Source organism: Panulirus ornatus, chromosome 65, assembly GCF_036320965.1.
Source record: "Panulirus ornatus isolate Po-2019 chromosome 65, ASM3632096v1, whole genome shotgun sequence".
NCBI lineage: Eukaryota > Metazoa > Arthropoda > Malacostraca > Decapoda > Palinuridae > Panulirus > Panulirus ornatus.
The window spans coordinates 25,043,277-25,063,087 of record NC_092288.1 but is presented as its reverse complement, the minus strand read 5'-3'; the positions used below and the strand labels follow the sequence as shown (position 1 = coordinate 25,063,087).

The window sequence follows — 19,811 nt, the reverse complement described above, 5'->3', positions numbered from 1 at the left end:
CACTATTCCTTCAAAGATACCCATTTTTGCTTTCTGAGATAACGCTCTCGACTTCCACACATTTTTCAACGCTCCCAGAACTTTCGCCCCCTCCCCCACCCTATGATTCACTTTCGCTTCCATGGTTCCATCCGCTGCCAAATCCACTCCCAGATATCTAAAACACTCCACTTCCTCCAGTTTCTCTCCATTCAAACTTACCTCGCAATTGACTTGTCCCTCACCCCTACTGTACCTAATAACCTTGCTCTTATTCACATTTACTCTCAGCTTTCTTCTTTCACACACTTTACCAAACTCAGTCACCAGCTTCTGCAGTTTCTCACATGAATCAGCCACCAGCGCTGTATCATCAGCGAACAACAACTGACTCACTTCCCAAGCTCTCTCATCCACAACAGACTGCATACTTGCCCCTCTTTCCAAAACTCTTGCATTCAACTCCCTAACAACCCCATCCATAATCAAATTAAACAACCATGGAGACATCACACACCCCTGCTGCAAACCTACATTCACTGAGAACCAATCACTTTCCTGTCTTCCTACAAGTACACATGCCTTACATCCTCGATAAAAACTTTTCACTGCTTCTAACAACTTTCCTCCCACACCATATATTCTTAATACCTTCCACAGAGCATCTCTATCAACTCTATCATATGCCTTCTCCAAATCCATAAATGCTACATACAAATCCATTTGCTTTTCTAAGTATTTCTCACATACATTCTTCAAAGCAAACACCTGATCCACACATCCTCTACCACTTCTGAAACCACACTGCTCTTCCCCAATCTGATGCTCTGTACCTGCCTTCACCCTCTCAATCAATACCCTCCCATATAATTTACCAGGAATACTCAACAAACTTATACCTCTGTAATTTGAGCACTCACTCTTATCCCCTTTGCCTTTGTACAATGGCACTATGCACGCATTCCGCCAATCCTCAGGCACCTCACCATGAATCATAACATACATTAAATAACCTTACCAACCAGTCAACAATACAGTCACCCCCTTTTTTAATAAATTCCATTGCAATACCATCCAAACCTGCTGCCTTGCCGGCTTTCATCTTCTGCAAAGCTTTTACTACGTCTTCTCTGTTTACCAAATCATTTTCCCTAACCCTCTCACTTTGCACACCACCTCGACCAAAACACCCTATATCTGCCACTCTATCATCAAACACATTTAACAAACCTTCAAAATACTCACTCCATCTCCTTCTCACATCACCACTACTTGTTATCACCTCCCCATTAGCGCCCTTCACTGAAGTTCCCATTTGTTCCCTTGTCTTACGCACTTTATTTACCTTCATCCAAAACATCTTTTTATTCTCCCTAAAACTTAATGATACTCTCTCACCCCAAGTCTCATTTGCCCTCTTTTTCACTTCTTGCGCCTTTCTCTTGACCTCCTGTCTCTTTCTTTTGTACATCTCCCACTCATTTGCATTATTTCCCTGCAAAAATCGTCGAAATGCCTCTCTCTTCTCTTTCACTAATAATCTTACTTCCTCATCCCCCCACTCACTACCCTTTATATATATATATATATATATATATATATATATATATATATATATATATATATATATATATATATATATCAACACGGGTTAATGAAAGCCATGGTCTGTTTACGATGAGGGAACAAGTGTTCGCATCCCAGTGTTCCGGTCTTGAGTCAGCTTCCGCTCCACAACCCACACGAACAACTTTCAACACTTGAGATGAAAAAAAAAAAACTCATTAAAACTTTTCCTAATAGTAACCCGTCTCGCGTTTTCTATAACGTTCGGAACGAAGAAAAATATTACATAACGATTCCGAAGCCCGGGTCAGGCTGTGGGTCGGGACGCGGTCACTCTACCTCAGCGCCATCTATGTTTTTTTTCCAACATTACTCCAGTAGGAGGTGAGGCACCTGTGTACACAATCAGCCATAAGTATAAGTAATTACTTTCAATTTTCTTTTACCTGCCTAACCCACCATACGCTAAAGTAATCGCCATACTTAGCAAAGCTAGTCTAACCGAGCATTCACTTCAGTTACTTAGCATAGCCGTACCTAGAGTAGCGTAGCCCAAACCTAGCCGTATCTAGGGTAGCATAGCTAACCTAACCTAGCCGTATCTAGGGTAGCATAGCTAACCTAACCTAGCCGTATCTAGGATAGCATAGCTAACCTAACCTAGCCGTATCTAGGATAGCATAGCTAACCTAACCTAGCCGTATCTAGGGTAGCGTAGCTAACCTAACCTAGCCGTATCTAGGGTAGCGTAGCCCAAACTAACCTAGCCGTACCCTGGGTAGCGTAGCCTAACCTAACCTAGCCGTAACACACACACACACACAGAGCAGCCCAAGTCACGTAGATGACCTATTCATAAAGCGTAACCATCATTCTGTGTACCTCCATTGTATACTGAACCAGCGCTGTGTTGAGTGGCTCTGTTATACACCCCTTACACTCCCCGGTGAAATATTTGGATCTTCTACACCGGATATTCATCTAAGTTGCCCCGTTCTTAGGTAATATTCCCACAGGGGTTCTTGGTGTAGCCTTATAATCACCCAGACTTTCACTGTAACGCTGTCATAAGTCAGACATTTTTTCTAGACATATTTGAAGAAAAAAATGAAATTGCCTTTTAACAATAAGATTCGTTTTCTTCTTTTCTAACTCTACAATTGACTAGTTTTCCCTTTCACTTTATTCAAGACGTTGGTATTTCATGCGACTTACTACTGTAACACCCTGTAACCCTGTAATAGCCATTCTCTTGCTCATATTACAAAACTTAAAAAAAAAAATAAACATTGCATGGTGCAAGGCCGTCATGGTGATGACGTCATCGTCGACACCCGTGACGCAGCGGTCGTCACTCTGCCTCCCTCCTGCAGTCACCCACCCGCCCGCCCGCCAGTCGTCACGTAGGTTCCGCCCACCTCACACCTCGCTAAATGGCCGGAACATGATTCATAAAATTATATATATAAATTTTTTTTTTTGTACAAGAGACGTGTTCTCCCCACCATCACTCAAGCCCCGCGGTGAGCGACACAGACCAAAAAAAAAAATTGAATCTACATAACGAAAACAAGCAGCGTTAAATCGCCATTATAGTGTTTTACATACAAATATGCACAAAACTAACACATTGTCACAATTACCGACATTTCCTTCAGTCGTGAATCATAGAAAAATATATTGACTAAGACCATTAAAGATTATATTGAGTTACCCAAAAAAAAATACAAGATGGAATACAGAACCATCGTACCAGCGGAGCGGCCAGGTGTGGCGCGCGATCCAACTGACTGAGGCCAGTCTTGCCTCACTGCTTGACGCACTCAGCTCTCTCCTCTCGTTCGGTATTTCCCGTCACTCTCTCTCTCTCTCTCTCTCTCTCTCTCTCTCTCTCTCTCTCTCTCTCTCTCTCTCTCTCTCTCTCTCTCTAACATTTCAATGCAGTGAGCGCTCCACGCCAGCCCTCCCGCATGGCAAAATCTACACACACACGTCAGCCAACGCGTGCTTGGGCAAAGGTAATCCCTGTCCGTCTGTCTGTCTCAGTGTACACACACACACACACACACACACACACACACACACACGGACGGAGATTGCAAGGCAGAACGGGAGAAAGTTTGCAGTGGTGAAACAGAGCAGCAGCAAGATGGCTGCCGCTGCGCACGACACCACGAACTGGCGGCAAACATGCAACATGGCCGCCGTTATCTGGCGATTACATTTATCAAGGTAATCCAAAAGACGTAATCTCGTAGATCAAAGAAATATTTAAAAGCTCATTGATCTGTCTCTGTGATCCTACTTTCGAATGATACATGTGGCCGGAGTTTCACTATACTTTACATTTGTATTATACGAAGTTTCAAACATGAAAGAAACGTTTTTATAGAAATATTAAAAAAAAACTTAACACTGGTACGAAACAAAAGGTCAAGTAACACGAAAATGTGGAACAAGACGTGAAAACATCATACATGATACACGTATCATTCATGACAATACATATTGGATACAATCAAGTATACAAATTGGTGTATAATATACATAATACACAAGTCTGGTCCAGATGTATATATATTCGTAAAGTCTTCTGACGCTGCACACAGACGCTGGGTAATGACGACTTTAATGACCTAAACCCGTGACCTTTGACGATGAACGACATGTCCAAATTTGTTGTCTGATATTTACTGGTGTTTATGACCTTGACTTTTGACCCCTGACCTGTAGAGTTCACCCAGATGTAGACTCATGTGTGGTGTACTTGTGGCACAAGTTTGGTCCCGAACTAACAACTTGATTTGCATATATGACGTAAAGATCAAAACACACACACACACAGACGAACGAACGAACACACTATTCTAATGGTACAACAGACTCCTGAGCCTGCACGCGCGTGTGTAGCGTGGGTGTGTGCACGCACGTGTGTTGCTTGGGTGCGTGCACGCACGTGTGTTGCCTGGATGCGTGCACGCACGTGTGTTGCTTGGGTGCGTGCACGCACGTGTGTTGCTTGGGTGCGTGCACGCACGTGTGTTGCTTGGGTGTGTGCACGCACGTGTGGGGGGTTGGAGAGCTTACGAAAATAACCTTTCTGGCCAGACCAACGCAAGGCCTGACACGCACGCGCGTGCCTCGCTGACCAACCGCACGCGCGTGGGTAATGTCAAAACGTCCCACCTAAACATAAGAGAAAGGAAAACGGGAAGAGGGCATGACTTGGCCAACGTGGTGGAATGTGTGCTATTACGAGAGACAAGAAGATAAATGGACGATCTTCACACAAGGAGAAATTATCAGGCCACAAATAGCTGAAGGAAAAGTAAAATGGTCCAGCGTACCAAACCTCGGTCACTTCCACGAGAGAGTGAGTTCAGAATGGGACGAAAAAAGGAGCAGGTTGGGAGTAATGTTTGGATCCGCACCACCAGCAAGCCTTTGACACCGTGACGAGTGGGAAGCTGGTACCTTCGTGGACACAACAATAGACAGGACCTCCCCCCCAATGTCGAACCCCATCCCCCTACAGTATATCGAGATGGGTTACCATGAGTGTAGAACTACCTCCTCGTACATTACAAAAAGGTCGTAGCTTCGTCTCTTCGTTGTATATCAACTGACTGCTATATTTCTCTCTTGTGTCTCCCCTGATGATGTGATTATTACACGAAAGTGCACTTGGCAACTTATCGTGTTTCATTTTCCCCGTGGACTCATAGGAATATCTTGATCACGGGCAAAATTGTGATCCTTTCCAATATATATATATATATATATATATATATATATATATATATATATATATATATATATATATATATATATATCCCTGGGGATAGGGGAGAAAGAATACTTCCCACGTATTCCTCGCGCGTCGTAGAAGGCGACTAAAGGGGACGGGAGCGGGGGGCTAGAAACCCTCCCCTCCTTGTATTTTAACTTTCTAAAAGGGGAAACAGAAGAAGGAGTCATGCGGGGAGTGCTCATCCTCCTCGTAGGCTCAGATTGGGGTGTCTAAATGTGTGTGGATGTAACCAAGATGTGAAAAAAGGAGAGATAGGTTGTATGTTTGAGGAAAGGAACCTGGATGTTTTGGCTCTGAGTGAAACGAAGCTCAAGGGTAAAGGGGAAGAGTGGTTTGGGAATGTCTTGGGAGTAAAGTCAGGGGTTAGTGAGAGGACAAGAGCAAGGGAAGGAGTAGCACTACTCCTGAAACAGGAGTGGTGGGAGTATGTCATAGAGTGTAAGAAAGTAAACTCTAGATTGATATGGGTAAAACTGAAAGTGGATGGAGAAAGATGGGTGATTATTGGTGCATATGCACCTGGGCATGAGAAGAAAGATCATGAGAGGCAAGTGTTTTGGGAGCAGCTGAATGAGTGTGTTAGTGGTTTTGATGCACGAGACCGGGTTATAGTGATGGGTGATTTGAATGCAAAGGTGAGTAACTAGGCACTTGAGGGAATAATTGGTATACATGGGGTGTTCAGTGTTGTAAATGGAAATGGTGAAGAGCCTGTAGATTTATGTACTGAAAAAGGACTGGGGATTGGGAATACCTGGTTTAAAAAGAGATATACATAAGTATACGTATGTAAGTAGGAGAGATGGCCAGAGAGCGTTATTGGATTATGTGTTAATTGATAGGCGCGCGAAAGAGAGACTTTTGGATGTTAATGTGTTGAGAGGTGGAACTGGAGGGATGTCTGATCATTATCTTGTGGAGGCAAAGGTGAAGATTTGTAGAGGTTTTCAGAAAAGAAGAGAGAATGTTGGGGTGAAGAGAACGGTGAGAGTAAGTGAGCTTGGGAAGGAGACTTGTAAGAGGAAGTACCAGGAGAGACTGAGTACACAATGGAAAAAGGTGTGAACAAAGGAGGTAAGGGGAGTGGGGGAGGAATGGGATGTATTTAGGGAAGCAGTGAAGACAAGGGAACAAATGGGAACTTCAGTGAAGGGGGCTAATGGGGAGGTGATAACAAGTAGTGATGATGTGAGAAGGAGATGGAGTGAGTATTTTGAAGGTTTGTTGAATGTGTTTGATGATAGAGTGGCAGATATAGGGTGCTTTGGTCGGGGTGGTGTGTATAGTGAGAGGGTTAGGGAAAATGATTTGGTAAACAGAGAAGAGTTAATAAAGGCACTGCGGAAGATGAAATCCGGCAAGGCAGCGGGTTTGGATGGTATTGCAGTGGAATTTATTAAAAAAGGGGGTGACTGTATTGTTGATTGGTTGGTAAGGTTATTCAGTGTATGGTGAGGTGCCTGAGGATTGGCGGAATGCTTGCATAGTGCCATTGTACAAAAGGCAAAGGGGATAAGAGTGAGTGCTCAAATTACACAGGTATAAGTTTGTTGAGTATTCCTGGTAAATTATATGGGAGAGTATTGGTTGAGAGGGTGAAGGCATGTACAGAGCATCAGATTGGGGAAGGGCAGTGTGGTTTCTGAAGTGGTAGAGGATGTGTGGATCAGGTGTTTGCTTTGAAGAATGTATGTGAGAAATACTTAGAAAAGCAAATGGATTTGTATGTAGCATTTATGGATCTTGAGAAGGCATATGATAGAGTTGATAGAGATGCTCTGTGGAAGGTATTAAGAATATATGGTGTGGGAGGCAAGTTGTTAGAAGCAGTGAAAAGTTTTTATCGAGGACGTAAGGCATGTTTACGTGTAGGAAGAGGGAAAAGTGATTGGTTCTCAGTAAATGTAGGTTTGCGGCAGGGGTGTGTGATGCCTCCATGGTTGTTTAATTTGTTTATGGATGGGGTTGTTAGGGAGGTGAATGCAAGAGTTTTGGAAAGACAGGAAAGTATGCAGTCTGTTGTGGATGAGAGAGCTTGGGAAGTGAGTCAGTTGTTGTTCACTGATGATACAGCACTGGTGGCTGATTCATGTGAGAAACTGCAGAAGCTGGTGACTGAGTTTGGTAAAGTGTGTGAAAGAAGAAAGTTGAGAGTAAATGTGAATAAGAGCAAGGTTATTAGGTACAATAGGGTTGAGGGTCACGTCAACTGGGAGGTAAGTTTAAATGGAGAAAAACTGGAGGAAGTGAAGTGTTTTAGATATCTGGGAGTGGATCTGGCAGCGGATGGAACCATGGAAGCGGAAGTGAATCATAGGGTGGGGGAGGGGGCGAAAATTCTGGGAGCCTTGAAAAATGTGTGGAAGTCGAGAACATTATCTCGGAAAGCAAAAATGGGTATGTTTGAAGGAATAGTGGTTCCAACAATGTTGTATGGTTGCGAGGCGTGGGCTATGGATCGAGTTGTGCGCAGGAGGGTGGATGTGCTGGAAATGAGATGTTTGAGGACAATATGTGGTGTGAGGTGGTTTGATCGAGTAAGTAATAATAGGGTAAGAGAGATGTGTAGTAACAAAAAGAGTGTGGTTGAGAGAGCAGAAGAGGGTGTTTTGAAATGGTTTGGTCATATGGAGAGAATGAGTGAGGAAAGATTGACCAAGAGGATATATGTAACAGAGGTGGAGGGAACGAGGAGAAGTGGGAGACCAAATTGGAGGTGGAAAGATGGAGTGAAAAAGATTTTGAATGTTCGGGGCCTGAACATGCAGGAGGGTGAAAGGTGTGCAAGGAATAGAGTGAATTGGAACGATGTGGTTTACCGGGGTCGACGTGCTGTCAATGGATTGAACCAGGGCATGTGAAGCGTCTGGGGTAAACCATGGAAAGTTCTGTGGGGCCTGGATGTGGAAAGGGAGCTATGGTTTCGGTGCATTATTACATGACAGCTAGAGACTGAGTGTGAACGAATGTGGCCTTTGTTGTCTTTTCCTAGCGCTACCTCGCGCACATGAGGGGGGAGGGGGATGTTATTCCATGTGTGGCGTGGTGGCGATGGGAATGAATAAAGGCAGACAGTATTAATTATGTACATGTGTATATATGTACATGCTAGTGTGTGTGTATATATGTATACGTCGAGATGTATAGGTATGTATATTTGCGTGTGTGGACGTGTATGTATATACATGTGTATGTGTATGTGGGTGGGTTGGGCCATTCTTTCGTCTGTTTCCTTGCGCTACCTCGCTAACGCGGGAGACAGGGACAAAGTATAAATATATATATATATATATATATATATATATATATATATATATATATATATATATATTTTTTTTTTTTCATACGATTCGCCATTTCCCGCATTTGCGAGGTAGCATTAAGAACAGAGGACTGGGCCTTAGAGGGAAAATCCTCACCTGGCCCCCTTCTCTGTTCCTTCTTTTGGAAAATTAAAAAAAAAAAAAATATATATATATATATATAAATATATATATATATATATATATATATATATATATATATATATATATATATATATATATATCACTGTAACACCTAGACATTCCTGGAAGTCCTACATTACAGCAATAGTTAAGTCTGCCCAGGTGAGTCTGGGACTCGTGTTAACACGTCGGAATTTCCTTTCTTCCCAACATTTTGTTTCGTTGACACAAACGATCGAGGCGTCCTTGTGTGTAGGACTGCTCTCACATCTGAGGTGGTGCTCTCACGTGATTATTGTGTGGCTGCTCTCAACTCAAGGGTAGGCCGTTTTGATAACTGTTTCTGTCCATACACCTCCAAGCTTTGGAATTCTATACCCTGCCATGTTTTTCATAATAACTATGACTTGGCAGGTTTTGTACATCCTCCAAAATTCGTAAATATTTTTCACTGTTACTTCGTTTTCTCTTTCATTAACCTCTATATATTTCAATTAAGGTCCGGCCTTGATGTGGACTTTTCTCCGTGACTGGAAAAATGAAACACGTTAAAGTCCCAAGTGCAATTTCGTGTGATAGTCACATCGTCAGGGGAGAATAAATACTCCCCTGACATCTGCCTGTGGCGGAGGGGCGCTAACACGGGGGGGGGGGGGGAGACCTCCTCTCCTCCTGCATCAAGTTCCACAAGAAGGAACACAGGAAGGAACCACAGGAGGAGTTTCCTTCCTCGGCTGAGTCATCTCCATCTTGGACGATAGATTGGGAAATAGCGAACATGCATGAAAGAATATATATATATATATATATATATATATATATATATATATATATATATATATATATATATATATCGAGAACGTACTTATTTTAGAAGTTCACTGCAGGAATTCCTCGTTGAGAGAGTGTAGACCACCACAACACAGGTTCCCGCCTCACGTGGCAAGTACACACTCCAGACGCAGTAGACTACCCACACGTCCGTACGTCCGTCACCAACACACAGGTTATGGTCCGCGGCCGAGAGCGACGCACACCCACGCACGTCCCAGCACACACTGAGGCCGAGCGCCTCGCGCACCCACAGGGAGGCTGGTCCCAGTGTTTACTGACGGTCTGCGCATGCGTCACTGTGCAACGACGGTTGCCTACACACACATTTTTTTGTTTCACTCAATTGTGTGAACAATATACATTGACGTAAACAACCACCTGATCCACACTAACCCACCATCTTCATCATAATTAGAATAAATAGGTAAGAAATACGCGAGTACCATCATTTATCAGTTATCAACCTAACCGAACTTAACCATCTTTATCATAATTAGAATAAATAGGTAAGAAATACTCATGTACCAACATCATTTATCACTAACCAACCACCTTTATCATAATTAAGTAAAAAATACGCGAGTACCATCATTTATCAGTTATTAACCTAACCTGACGTAACGTAACCAATTTGAAAATTTTCCTGGAAGAAAAACCCCATCAAACATCTCACAATAATTTAATACAAGTTTCTTACAAACTTGGAATGGTTAACTTACGTTTGTGTCTCTCCGCTAGACCTGACCTGACCTGACCTGACCTGACCTGACCTGACCTGACCTACCAACTACTCTCCCACTGACATAAATAATAACTAAAAAATATCGCCACAATATTCTTTATGACAACAGCGCCGGTGTAAATGATCATCATCAGACTGACAACACTTGTACGATATCCTCTGACAACACTTATACGGTACCGCTGACACTTGTACAATATCCTCTGACACCACTTGTACGATATCCTCTGACAACACCTTTACACACGCACTTGTCACCACAGTTGTACACTTGCTCACTCTCCTGACATCTTATCCTGACAACACTCGTTCACACTCCTGACATCTTATCCTGACAACACTTGTTCACTCTCCTGACATCTCATCCTGACAACACTTGTTCACTCTCCTGACAACACTTGTTCACTCTCCTGACATCTTATCCTGACAACACTTGTTCACTCTCCTGACATCTTATCCTGACAACACTTGTTCACTCTCCTGACATCTTATCCTGACAACACTTGTTCACTCTCCTGACATCTTATCCTGACAACACTTGTTCACTCTCCTGACATCTTATCCTGACAATACTTGCTCACTCTCCTGACATCTCATCCTGACAACACTGGCTCACTCTCCTGACATCTCATCCTGACAACACTGGCTCACTCTCCTGACATCTCATCCTGACAACACTGGCTCACTCTCCTGACATCTCGTCCTGACAACACTTGCTCACTCGCCTGACATCTTTTCCTGACACTTGTTCACTCTCCTGACAACATCTTATCCTGACAACACTTGTTCACTCTCCTGACATCTTATCCTGACAACACTTGCTCACTCTCCTGATAACATCTCATCCTGACAACACTTGCTCACTCTCCTGACATAACAGCCTGACAACACTTGTTCACTCTCCTGACAACATTTCATCAACTTCTTGTTGTTTGTTGACTTGTGTGTGATGTCACTTCTCTTTGTCCTTTAACAACACTGCTTTGGTCGTCCCTGACAACACTTGGCGACTTCCCCGCTTCTGCCACCACTACCACCATCACATCAGACAGCCACAAAAACGGCGCAACCCACCCACCTACCCCCCGTACATCGACCCTTACGTCCCCTGTACACAAGGGTCAGCAGTCTGGGGGCGTGACGTGGTCTACAGACTTGCCGAAGACCCCGCGGGCCCCCCCCCCCCCCCCCCGTGCATCTAGATCACCCCAACTGTTACTACAGGCAAGTAACACCCCCCCCCCCCCCCCCGCCCCCCACGGGTAATGGCGGCCATGTTTGTGGTCAGGTGCCGCCCAGCACTGACACACATTCCGTTTTCTTCCCGAGAACTCCGAGAATGACGGCTCTTCCGTTTTCTGTTGGCGGATGTGGGGTGGTTACTGAACTGAGACACACACACCGGTACGTGACGGGAGATGTGGCAACACTTGGCAACACAGCGAGGCACACTTGCGTCACCCCAGCCAACACTGTGTTGCTGTGGGAGAGAGAGAGAGAGAGAGAGAGAGAGAGAGAGAGAGAGAGAGAGAGAGAGAGAGAGAGAGAGAGAGAGCCATCCCACTAACGCTATATATATATATTCTTAACTCCACGGGGGAAAATGAAACACGATAAGTTGCCAAGTGCACTTTCGTGTAATAATCACATCCATTTCGTCGACCAACCCCTAAGGCGTGGATGAACAGCTGCGTCGACTGTGGACCGGCTGCCGTCACTAGGATTCGAACCTATGCGCTCGACCTCCCCCCCCCCCCCCCCCCTGTGGAACACCATCACACATCATCCATCCGTTTTCTACCACTTTGAATATCACGCTAGTTCGAATCTCTCTGGTCCAAATTCCTACATGACCCTCCATCTTCTGTGGCGCACATGACCCTCCATTTTCTATAGCACAATTTTCTATGGTAAACATTGTGTGGGTAACTGTGTCAGACGACATAACATGACCTGGAAAACCAGTTCCCATTCTTCCCTCGTATTACCGTCTTGTTGTGTTGTTGTACTGGTCCTATGTACGGGTTCGTGACACAGACCATGTTGGTCTTCGTTGAGGCTGGTCTTCTTTAATGTTGGTCTTCGCTGATGATGGTCTTCGTTGATGATGGTCTTCGCTGATGATGGTCTTCGCTGATAATGGTCTTCGTTGATGATGGTCTTCGTTGATGATGGTCTTCGTTGATGATGGTCTTCGCTGATAATGGTCTTCGCTAATGATGGTCTTCGATGATGATGGTCTTCGCTGATGATGGTCTTCGCTGATAATGGTCTTCGTTGATGATGGTCTTCGTTGATGATGGTCTTCGTTGATGATGGTCTTCTTTAATGTTGGTCTTCGTTGATGATGGTCTTCGCTGATGATGGTCTTCGTTGATGATGGTCTTCGTTCATGATGGTCTCCGCTGATGATGGTCTTCGCTGATGATGGTCTTCGCTGATAATGGTCTTCGTTAATGATGGTCTTCGATGATGATGGTCTTCGGTGATGATGGTCTTCGTTCATGGTCTTCGTTGATGATGGTATTCGTTGATGATGGTCTTCGTTGATGATGGTCTTCGCTGATGATGGTCTTCGTTGATGATGGTCTTCGTTGATGATGGTCTCCGCTGATGATGGTCTTCGCTGATAATGGTCTTCGTTAATGATGGTCTTCGATGATGATGGTCTTCGGTGATGATGGTCTTCGTTCATGGTCTTCGTTGATGATGGTATTCGTTGATGATGGTCTTCGTTGATGATGGTCTTCGCTGATGATGGTCTTCGTTGATGATGGTCTTCGTTGATGATGGTCTTCGTTGATGATGGTCTTCGTTGATGACCAGATCTGGTGGCATGTGTTCTTATGTTGTTCACGTGAACACATCCATAACATCACGTGTCAAGCTAACTGGTCTATACATCTGGCATCCTCATCATCCCCCCCCCCCCCCGTGTAGTGATGTTACATACGCCAGCCACACGCACGTACGCACGCACGCCTCTTCATATACGCCTTGCGTCAGCCCCACCTGAGGTGCGACCACGTCGCCCCCTGTATACCACCTGGATCCAATTCGCTGATTCGCTTTCGTCTAGACACTGTGTCTAAACACAGAAGCAGAGTTGGCAGGAATGTTACTAATGAAACAAAAACACTAGTAACTTCTTCAACAAACACACACGAATGCTAATAACTTCTTAAACAAACACACACAAACACTACTAACTTCTTACACAAACACACAAACATCTGCCTCAACTCCTTCCCTCCTGAACAAACACACAAACCCATGCCCCAGCCCCTCCCACTCCAAGAACAAACACACAAACCCATGCCCCAGCCCCTCCCACTCCAAGAACAAACACACAAACCCATGCCCTAGCCCCTCCCACTCCAAGAACAAACACACAAACCCATGCCCCAGCCCCTCCCACTCCAAGAACAAACACACAAACCCATGCCCTAGCCCCTCCCACTCCAAGAACAAACACACAAACCCATGCCCCAGCCCCTCCCACTCCAAGAACAAACACACAAACCCATGCCCTAGCCCCTCCCACTCCAAGAACAAACACACAAACCCATGCCCTAGCCCCTCCCACTCCAAGAACAAACACACAAACCCATGCCCTAGCCCCTCTCACTCCAAGAACAAACACACAAACCCATGCCCTAGCCCCTCTCACTCCAAGAACAAACACACAAACCCATGCCCCACGAGGCACCAAGGGAGGAGCGAGGGTTCAGAGTAGCGGGGTCGGGTTAGGTCGATCAATGGTGGAACACGTTGCGACGTGTTGACTACATGTAAACAATGTCACGTGATCACCGCCATCTGTAAACACGGGAGGTGGTGGTGGCACCAGTCATGCTGGCGGACCAGCTGTGCACACAGACCATCACCACAGACCAGCTGTGCACACAGACCATCACCAAAGACAGACACAGACCAGCTGTGCGCATAGGACATCACCACAGACCAGCTGTACACACAGACCATCACCACAGACAGACATAGACCAGCTGTGCACATAGGACATCACCACAGACCAGCTGTGAACACAGACCATCACCACAGACAGACACAGACCAGCTGTACACATAGGATATCACCACAGACCAGCTGTGCACACAGACCATCACCACAGACAGACACATACCAGCTGTGCACATAGGACATCACCACAGACCACCTGTGCACACAGACCATCACCACAGACAGACACAGACCAGCTGTGCACACAGACCATCACCACAGACAGACACAGACCAGCTGTGCACATAGGACATCACCACAAACCAGCTGTGTACACAGACCATCACCACAGACAGACACAGACCAGCTGTGCACACAGACCAGCTGTGCACAGAGACCATCACCACAGACAGACACAGACCAGCTGTGCACATAGGACATCACCACAGACCAGCTGTGCACACAGACCATCACCACAGACACACAGACCAGCTGTGCACATAGGACATCACCACAGACCAGCTGTGCACACAGACCATCACCACAGACAGACACAGACCAGCTGTGCACATAGGACATCACCACAGACCAGCTGTGCACACAGACCATCACCACAGACAGACCAGACCAGTTGTGCGCATAGGATATCACCACAGACCAGCTGTGCACACAGACCATCACCACAGACAGACACAGACCAGCTGTGCACATAGGACATCACCACAGACCAGCTGTGCACACAGACCATCACCACAGACAGACACAGACCAGCTGTGCACATAGGACATCACCACAGACCAGCTGTACACACAGACCATCACCACAGACAGACACAGACCAGCTGTGCACATAGGACATCACCACAGACCAGCTGTGCACACAGACCATCACCACAGACAGACACAGACCAGCTGTGCACATAGGACATCACCACAGACCAGCTGTGCACACAGACCATCACCAAAGACAGACACAGACCAGCTGTACACACAGACCATCACCACAGACAGACACAGACCAGCTGTGCACATAGGACATCACCACAGACCAGCTGTGCACACAGACCATCACCACAGACAGACACAGACCAGCTGTGCACATAGGACATCACCACAGACCAGCTGTGCACACAGACCATCACCAAAGACAGACACAGACCAGCTGTACACACAGACCATCACCACAAACAGACACAGACCAGCTGTGCACATAGGAATGGATAAGCCTGTATGTGACCCTTGACCACGACGGTACGACCCTTGAACACGACAGTACGACCCTTGAACACGACGGTACGACCCTTGAACACGATGGTACGACCCTTGACCACGACGGTACGACCCTTGAACACGACAGTACGACCCTTGACCACGACGGTACGACCCTTGACCACGACGGTACGACCCTTGAACACGACAGTACGACCCTTGAACACGACGGTACGACCCTTGACCACGATGGTACGACCCTTGAACACGACGGTACGACCAGGTACTAAACCCAGGTCTTCCCGGGTCTTAAAGCCAGGTCTTCCCAGGTCCTAAACCCAGGTCTTCCCAGGTCCTAAACCCAGTTCTTCCCGGGTCTTAAACCCAGATCTTCCCAGGTCCTAAACGCAGGTCTTCCCAGGTCCTAAACCCAGGTCTTCCCAGTTCCTAAACCCAGGTTCTTCCCAGGTCCTAAACCCAGGTCTTCCCAGGTCCTAAACCCAGGTCTTCCCAGGTCCTAAACCCAGGTCTTCCCAGGTCCTAAACCCAGGTCTTCCCAGGTCCTAAACCTAGGTCTTCCCAGGTCCTAAACCCAGTTCTTCCCGGGTCTTAAACCCAGATCTTCCCAGGTCCTAAAACCAGGTCTTCCCAGGTCCTAAACCCAGGTCTTCCCGGGTCCTAAACCCAAGTCTTCCCAGGTCCTAAACCCAGGTCTTACCAGGTCCTAAACCTAGGTCTTCCCAGGTCCTAAATCCAGGTCTTCCCAGGTCCTAAACCCAGGTCTTCCCGGGTCTTAAATCCAGGTCTTCCCGGGTCCTAAACCCAGGTTTTCCCAGGTCCTAAACCCAGGTCTTCCCAGGTCCTAAACCCAGGTCTTCCCGGGTCTTAAACCCAGGTCTTCCCAGGTCCTAAACCCAGGTCTCCCCAGGCCCTAAACCCAGGTATTAAGCCCAGGTCTTCCCGGGTCCTAAACCCAGGTCTTCCCAGGTCCTAAACCCAGGTCTTCCCAGGTCCTAAACCCAGGTCTTCCCAGGTCCTAACTCGTCTTCTCAGGTCCTAAACCCAGGTCTTCCCGGGTCTTAAACCCAGGTCTTCCCGGGTCCTAAACCCAGGTCATCCCAGGTCCTAAACCCAGGTCTTCCCGGGTCTTAAACCCAGGTCTTCCCAGGTCCTAAACCAGGTCTTCCCCAGGTACAGTGATGGCTTTCAAGACCTGGCCCTTCATCACCCACAAAGGACAACAACAAAATAGTCTGAAAAAAATAATTAAACAAAACATGACAATAATAATGTTAATGTGATAATGATGGCGGGATACGACATGTCCCACCTGGGGGGGGGGGGGGGTCACACGACTCACCTGAGAAGCACAAGTGGGGGTCACGACCCCTGGCCTGCCGGGGACTGAAGGGGTCGTCCAGGTCACGACCCCTGGCCTGCCGAGGACTGAAGGGGTCGTCCGGGTCACGACCTCTAGCCTGGCGAGGACTGAAGGGGTCGTCCAGGTCACGACCTCTAGCCTGCCGAGGACTGAAGGGGTCGTTTGGGTCACGACCCCTGGTCTGCCGAGGACTGAAGGGGTCGTCTGGGTCACGACCTCTAGCCTGGCGAGGACTGAAAGGGTCGTCTGAGTCACGACCCCTGAGTTGGCGAGGACTGAGCTGGTCGTCCGGGTCACGACCCCTGAATTGGCGTGGACTGAGCTGGTCGTCCGGGTCACGACCCCTGAATTGGCGAGGACTGAGCTGGTCGTTCGGGTCACGACCCCTGAATTGGCGAGGACTAAGCTGGTCGTCCGGGTCACGACCCCTGAGTTGGCGAGGACTGAAAGGGTCGTCCGGGTCACGACCCCTGAGTTGGCGAGGACTGAGCTGGTCGTCCGGGTCACGACCCCTGAATTGGAGAGGACTGAGCTGGTCGTCCGGGTCACGACCTCTAGGCTGTCGAGGATTGAGCTGGTCGTCCGGGTCACGACCCCTGGACTGCCAAAGACTGAAGCAGTCGTTCGGGTCACGACCTCTGGCCTGCCGCGGGCTCAGGTGGTCGTCCGGGTCACGACCCCTGAGCTGACAACGACAGAACTGGTCGTTCGGGTCACGACCCCTGAATTGGCGAGGACTGAGCTGGTCGTCCGGATCACGACCCCTGAATTGGCGAGGACTGAGCTGGTCGTCCGGATCACGACCCCTGAATTGGCGAGGACTGAAAGGGTCGTCTGAGTCACGACCCCTGAGTTGGCGAGGACTGCGCTGGTCGTCCGGGTCACGACCCCTGAATTGGCGAGGACTGAGCTGGTCGTCCGGATCACGACCCCTGAATTGGCGAGGACTGAAAGGGTCTTCTGAGTCACGACCCCTGAGTTGGCGAGGACTGAGCTGGTCGTTCGGGTCACGACCCCTGAGTTGGCGAGGACTGAGCTGGTCGTTCGGGTCACGACCCCTGAGTTGGCGAGGACTGAGCTGGTCGTCCGGGTCACGACCCCTGAATTGGCGAGGACGGGCCTGGTCGTCCGAGTCACGACCCTTGAGTTGGCGAGGACTGAAAGGGTCTTCTGAGTCACGACCCCTGAGTTGGCGAGGACTGAAAGGGTCGTCCGGGTCACGACCCCTGAGCTGGTGAGGACTGAGCTGGTCGTTCGGGTCACGACCCTTGAGTTGGCAAGGAATGAGCAGGTCGTCCGGGTCACGACCCCGGGGCTGACGAGGACTGAGCTGGTCGTCCGGGTCACGACCCCGGGGCTGACGAGGACTGAGCTGGTCGTCCGGGTCACGACCCCGGGGCTGACGAGGACTGAGCTGGTCGTCCGGGTCACGACCCCGGGGCTGACGAGGACTGAGCAGGTCGTCCGGGTCACGACCCCGGGGCTGACGAGGACTGAGCTGGTCGTCCGGGTCACGACCCCGGGGCTGACGAGGACTGAGCTGGTCGTCCGGGTCACGACCCCGGGGCTGACGAGGACTGAGCTGGTCGTCCGGGTCACGACCCCGGGGCTGACGAGGACTGAGCTGGTCGTCCGGGTCACGACCCCGGGGCTGACGAGGACTGAGCTGGTCGTCCGGGTCACGACCCCGGGGCTGACGAGGACTGAGCTGGTCGTCCGGGTCACGACCCCGGGGCTGACGAGGACTGAGCTGGTCGTCCGGGTCACGACCCCGGGGCTGACGAGGACTGAGCTGGTCGTCCGGGTCACGACCCCGCGGCTGACGAGGACTGATGTACTCGTCCCGTACGACCACAGCGAAGGCTGGCATGTTCAAGATGATCTCTCATACCCACACCAGAGCCTGGACGACCCACACCAGGTAGTCTGGTCGACCCACACCAGAGCCTGGACGACCCACACCAGGTAGTCTGGTCAACCAACACCAGAGCTTGGTCGAACAACACCAGTGCCTGGTCGACCCACACCAGTGCCTGGTCGACCCACACCAGAGCCTGGTCGACCCACACCAGGTAGTCTGGTCGACCCACACCAGAGCCTGGACGACCCACACCAGAGCCTGGTCGACCCACACCAGTGTTCTCTACCCTGTTGTGTTCTCGGATAGAACACTTAGTTCTCTGTAGTTTATGGTTAGTAAGAACACTGTTCTCTGTTCCTGTGGTTTGTTCAAAGGTCTGACCCTTCAGTGTTCTCGTTTGTTCTCACTAAGAACACTTTGTTCTTCCCCTCCGTCACTCGTTTGTTCTTGGACTTCCTGTCTCCCTGGGAGATAACACAGCTGTATTTGTTTTGGCTATATTTGTTTTGGCTATATTTGTTTACTGTATTTGTCGGGCTTTTGTTGTGTTTGTCGAGGTGCGGAATCTCCACCTGTTCTTGAAGGCAATATGTTCTTCCGGTTGTTAAAACTGTTCTCTCTGTATATCATCCCTGTGTTGATAACTCACACTCATAATTCCATTCCACTGTTCCCCTGATCAATGTCACACTACCCTCCCCCTGCACCGTTCCGTTCCCCTGGTCAATGTCACACTACCCTCCCCCCTGCACCGTTCCCCTGGTCAAGGTCACACTACCCTCCCCCCTGCACCGTTCCCCTGGTCAAGGTCACACTACCCTCCCCCTGCACCGTTCCCCTGGTGAAGGTCACACTACCCTCCCCCCTGCACCGTTCCCCTGGTCAAGGTCACACTACCCTCCCCCTGCACCGTTCCCCTGGTCAAGGTCACACTACCCTCCCCCTGCACCGTTCCGTTCCCCTGGTCAATGTCACACTACCCTCCCCCTGCACCGTTCCCCTGGTCAAGGTCACACTACCCTC

General features: G+C 48.4%; 1 protein-coding gene across 1 annotated transcript in view; it reads right to left on the bottom strand.

The window, feature by feature from the left end:
- The window catches only part of LOC139746549 (uncharacterized), a 263,361-nt gene that overhangs the window by 226,436 nt on the left and 17,114 nt on the right, over positions 1–19,811 (bottom strand). Inside the window, exon 2 of the mRNA XM_071657899.1 lies at positions 16,907–19,420. Coding sequence (XP_071514000.1) covers positions 16,907–18,797 — 1,891 coding nt within the window. The 5' untranslated portion in view covers positions 18,798–19,420. The remainder of the gene's footprint in view (positions 1–16,906; positions 19,421–19,811) is intronic.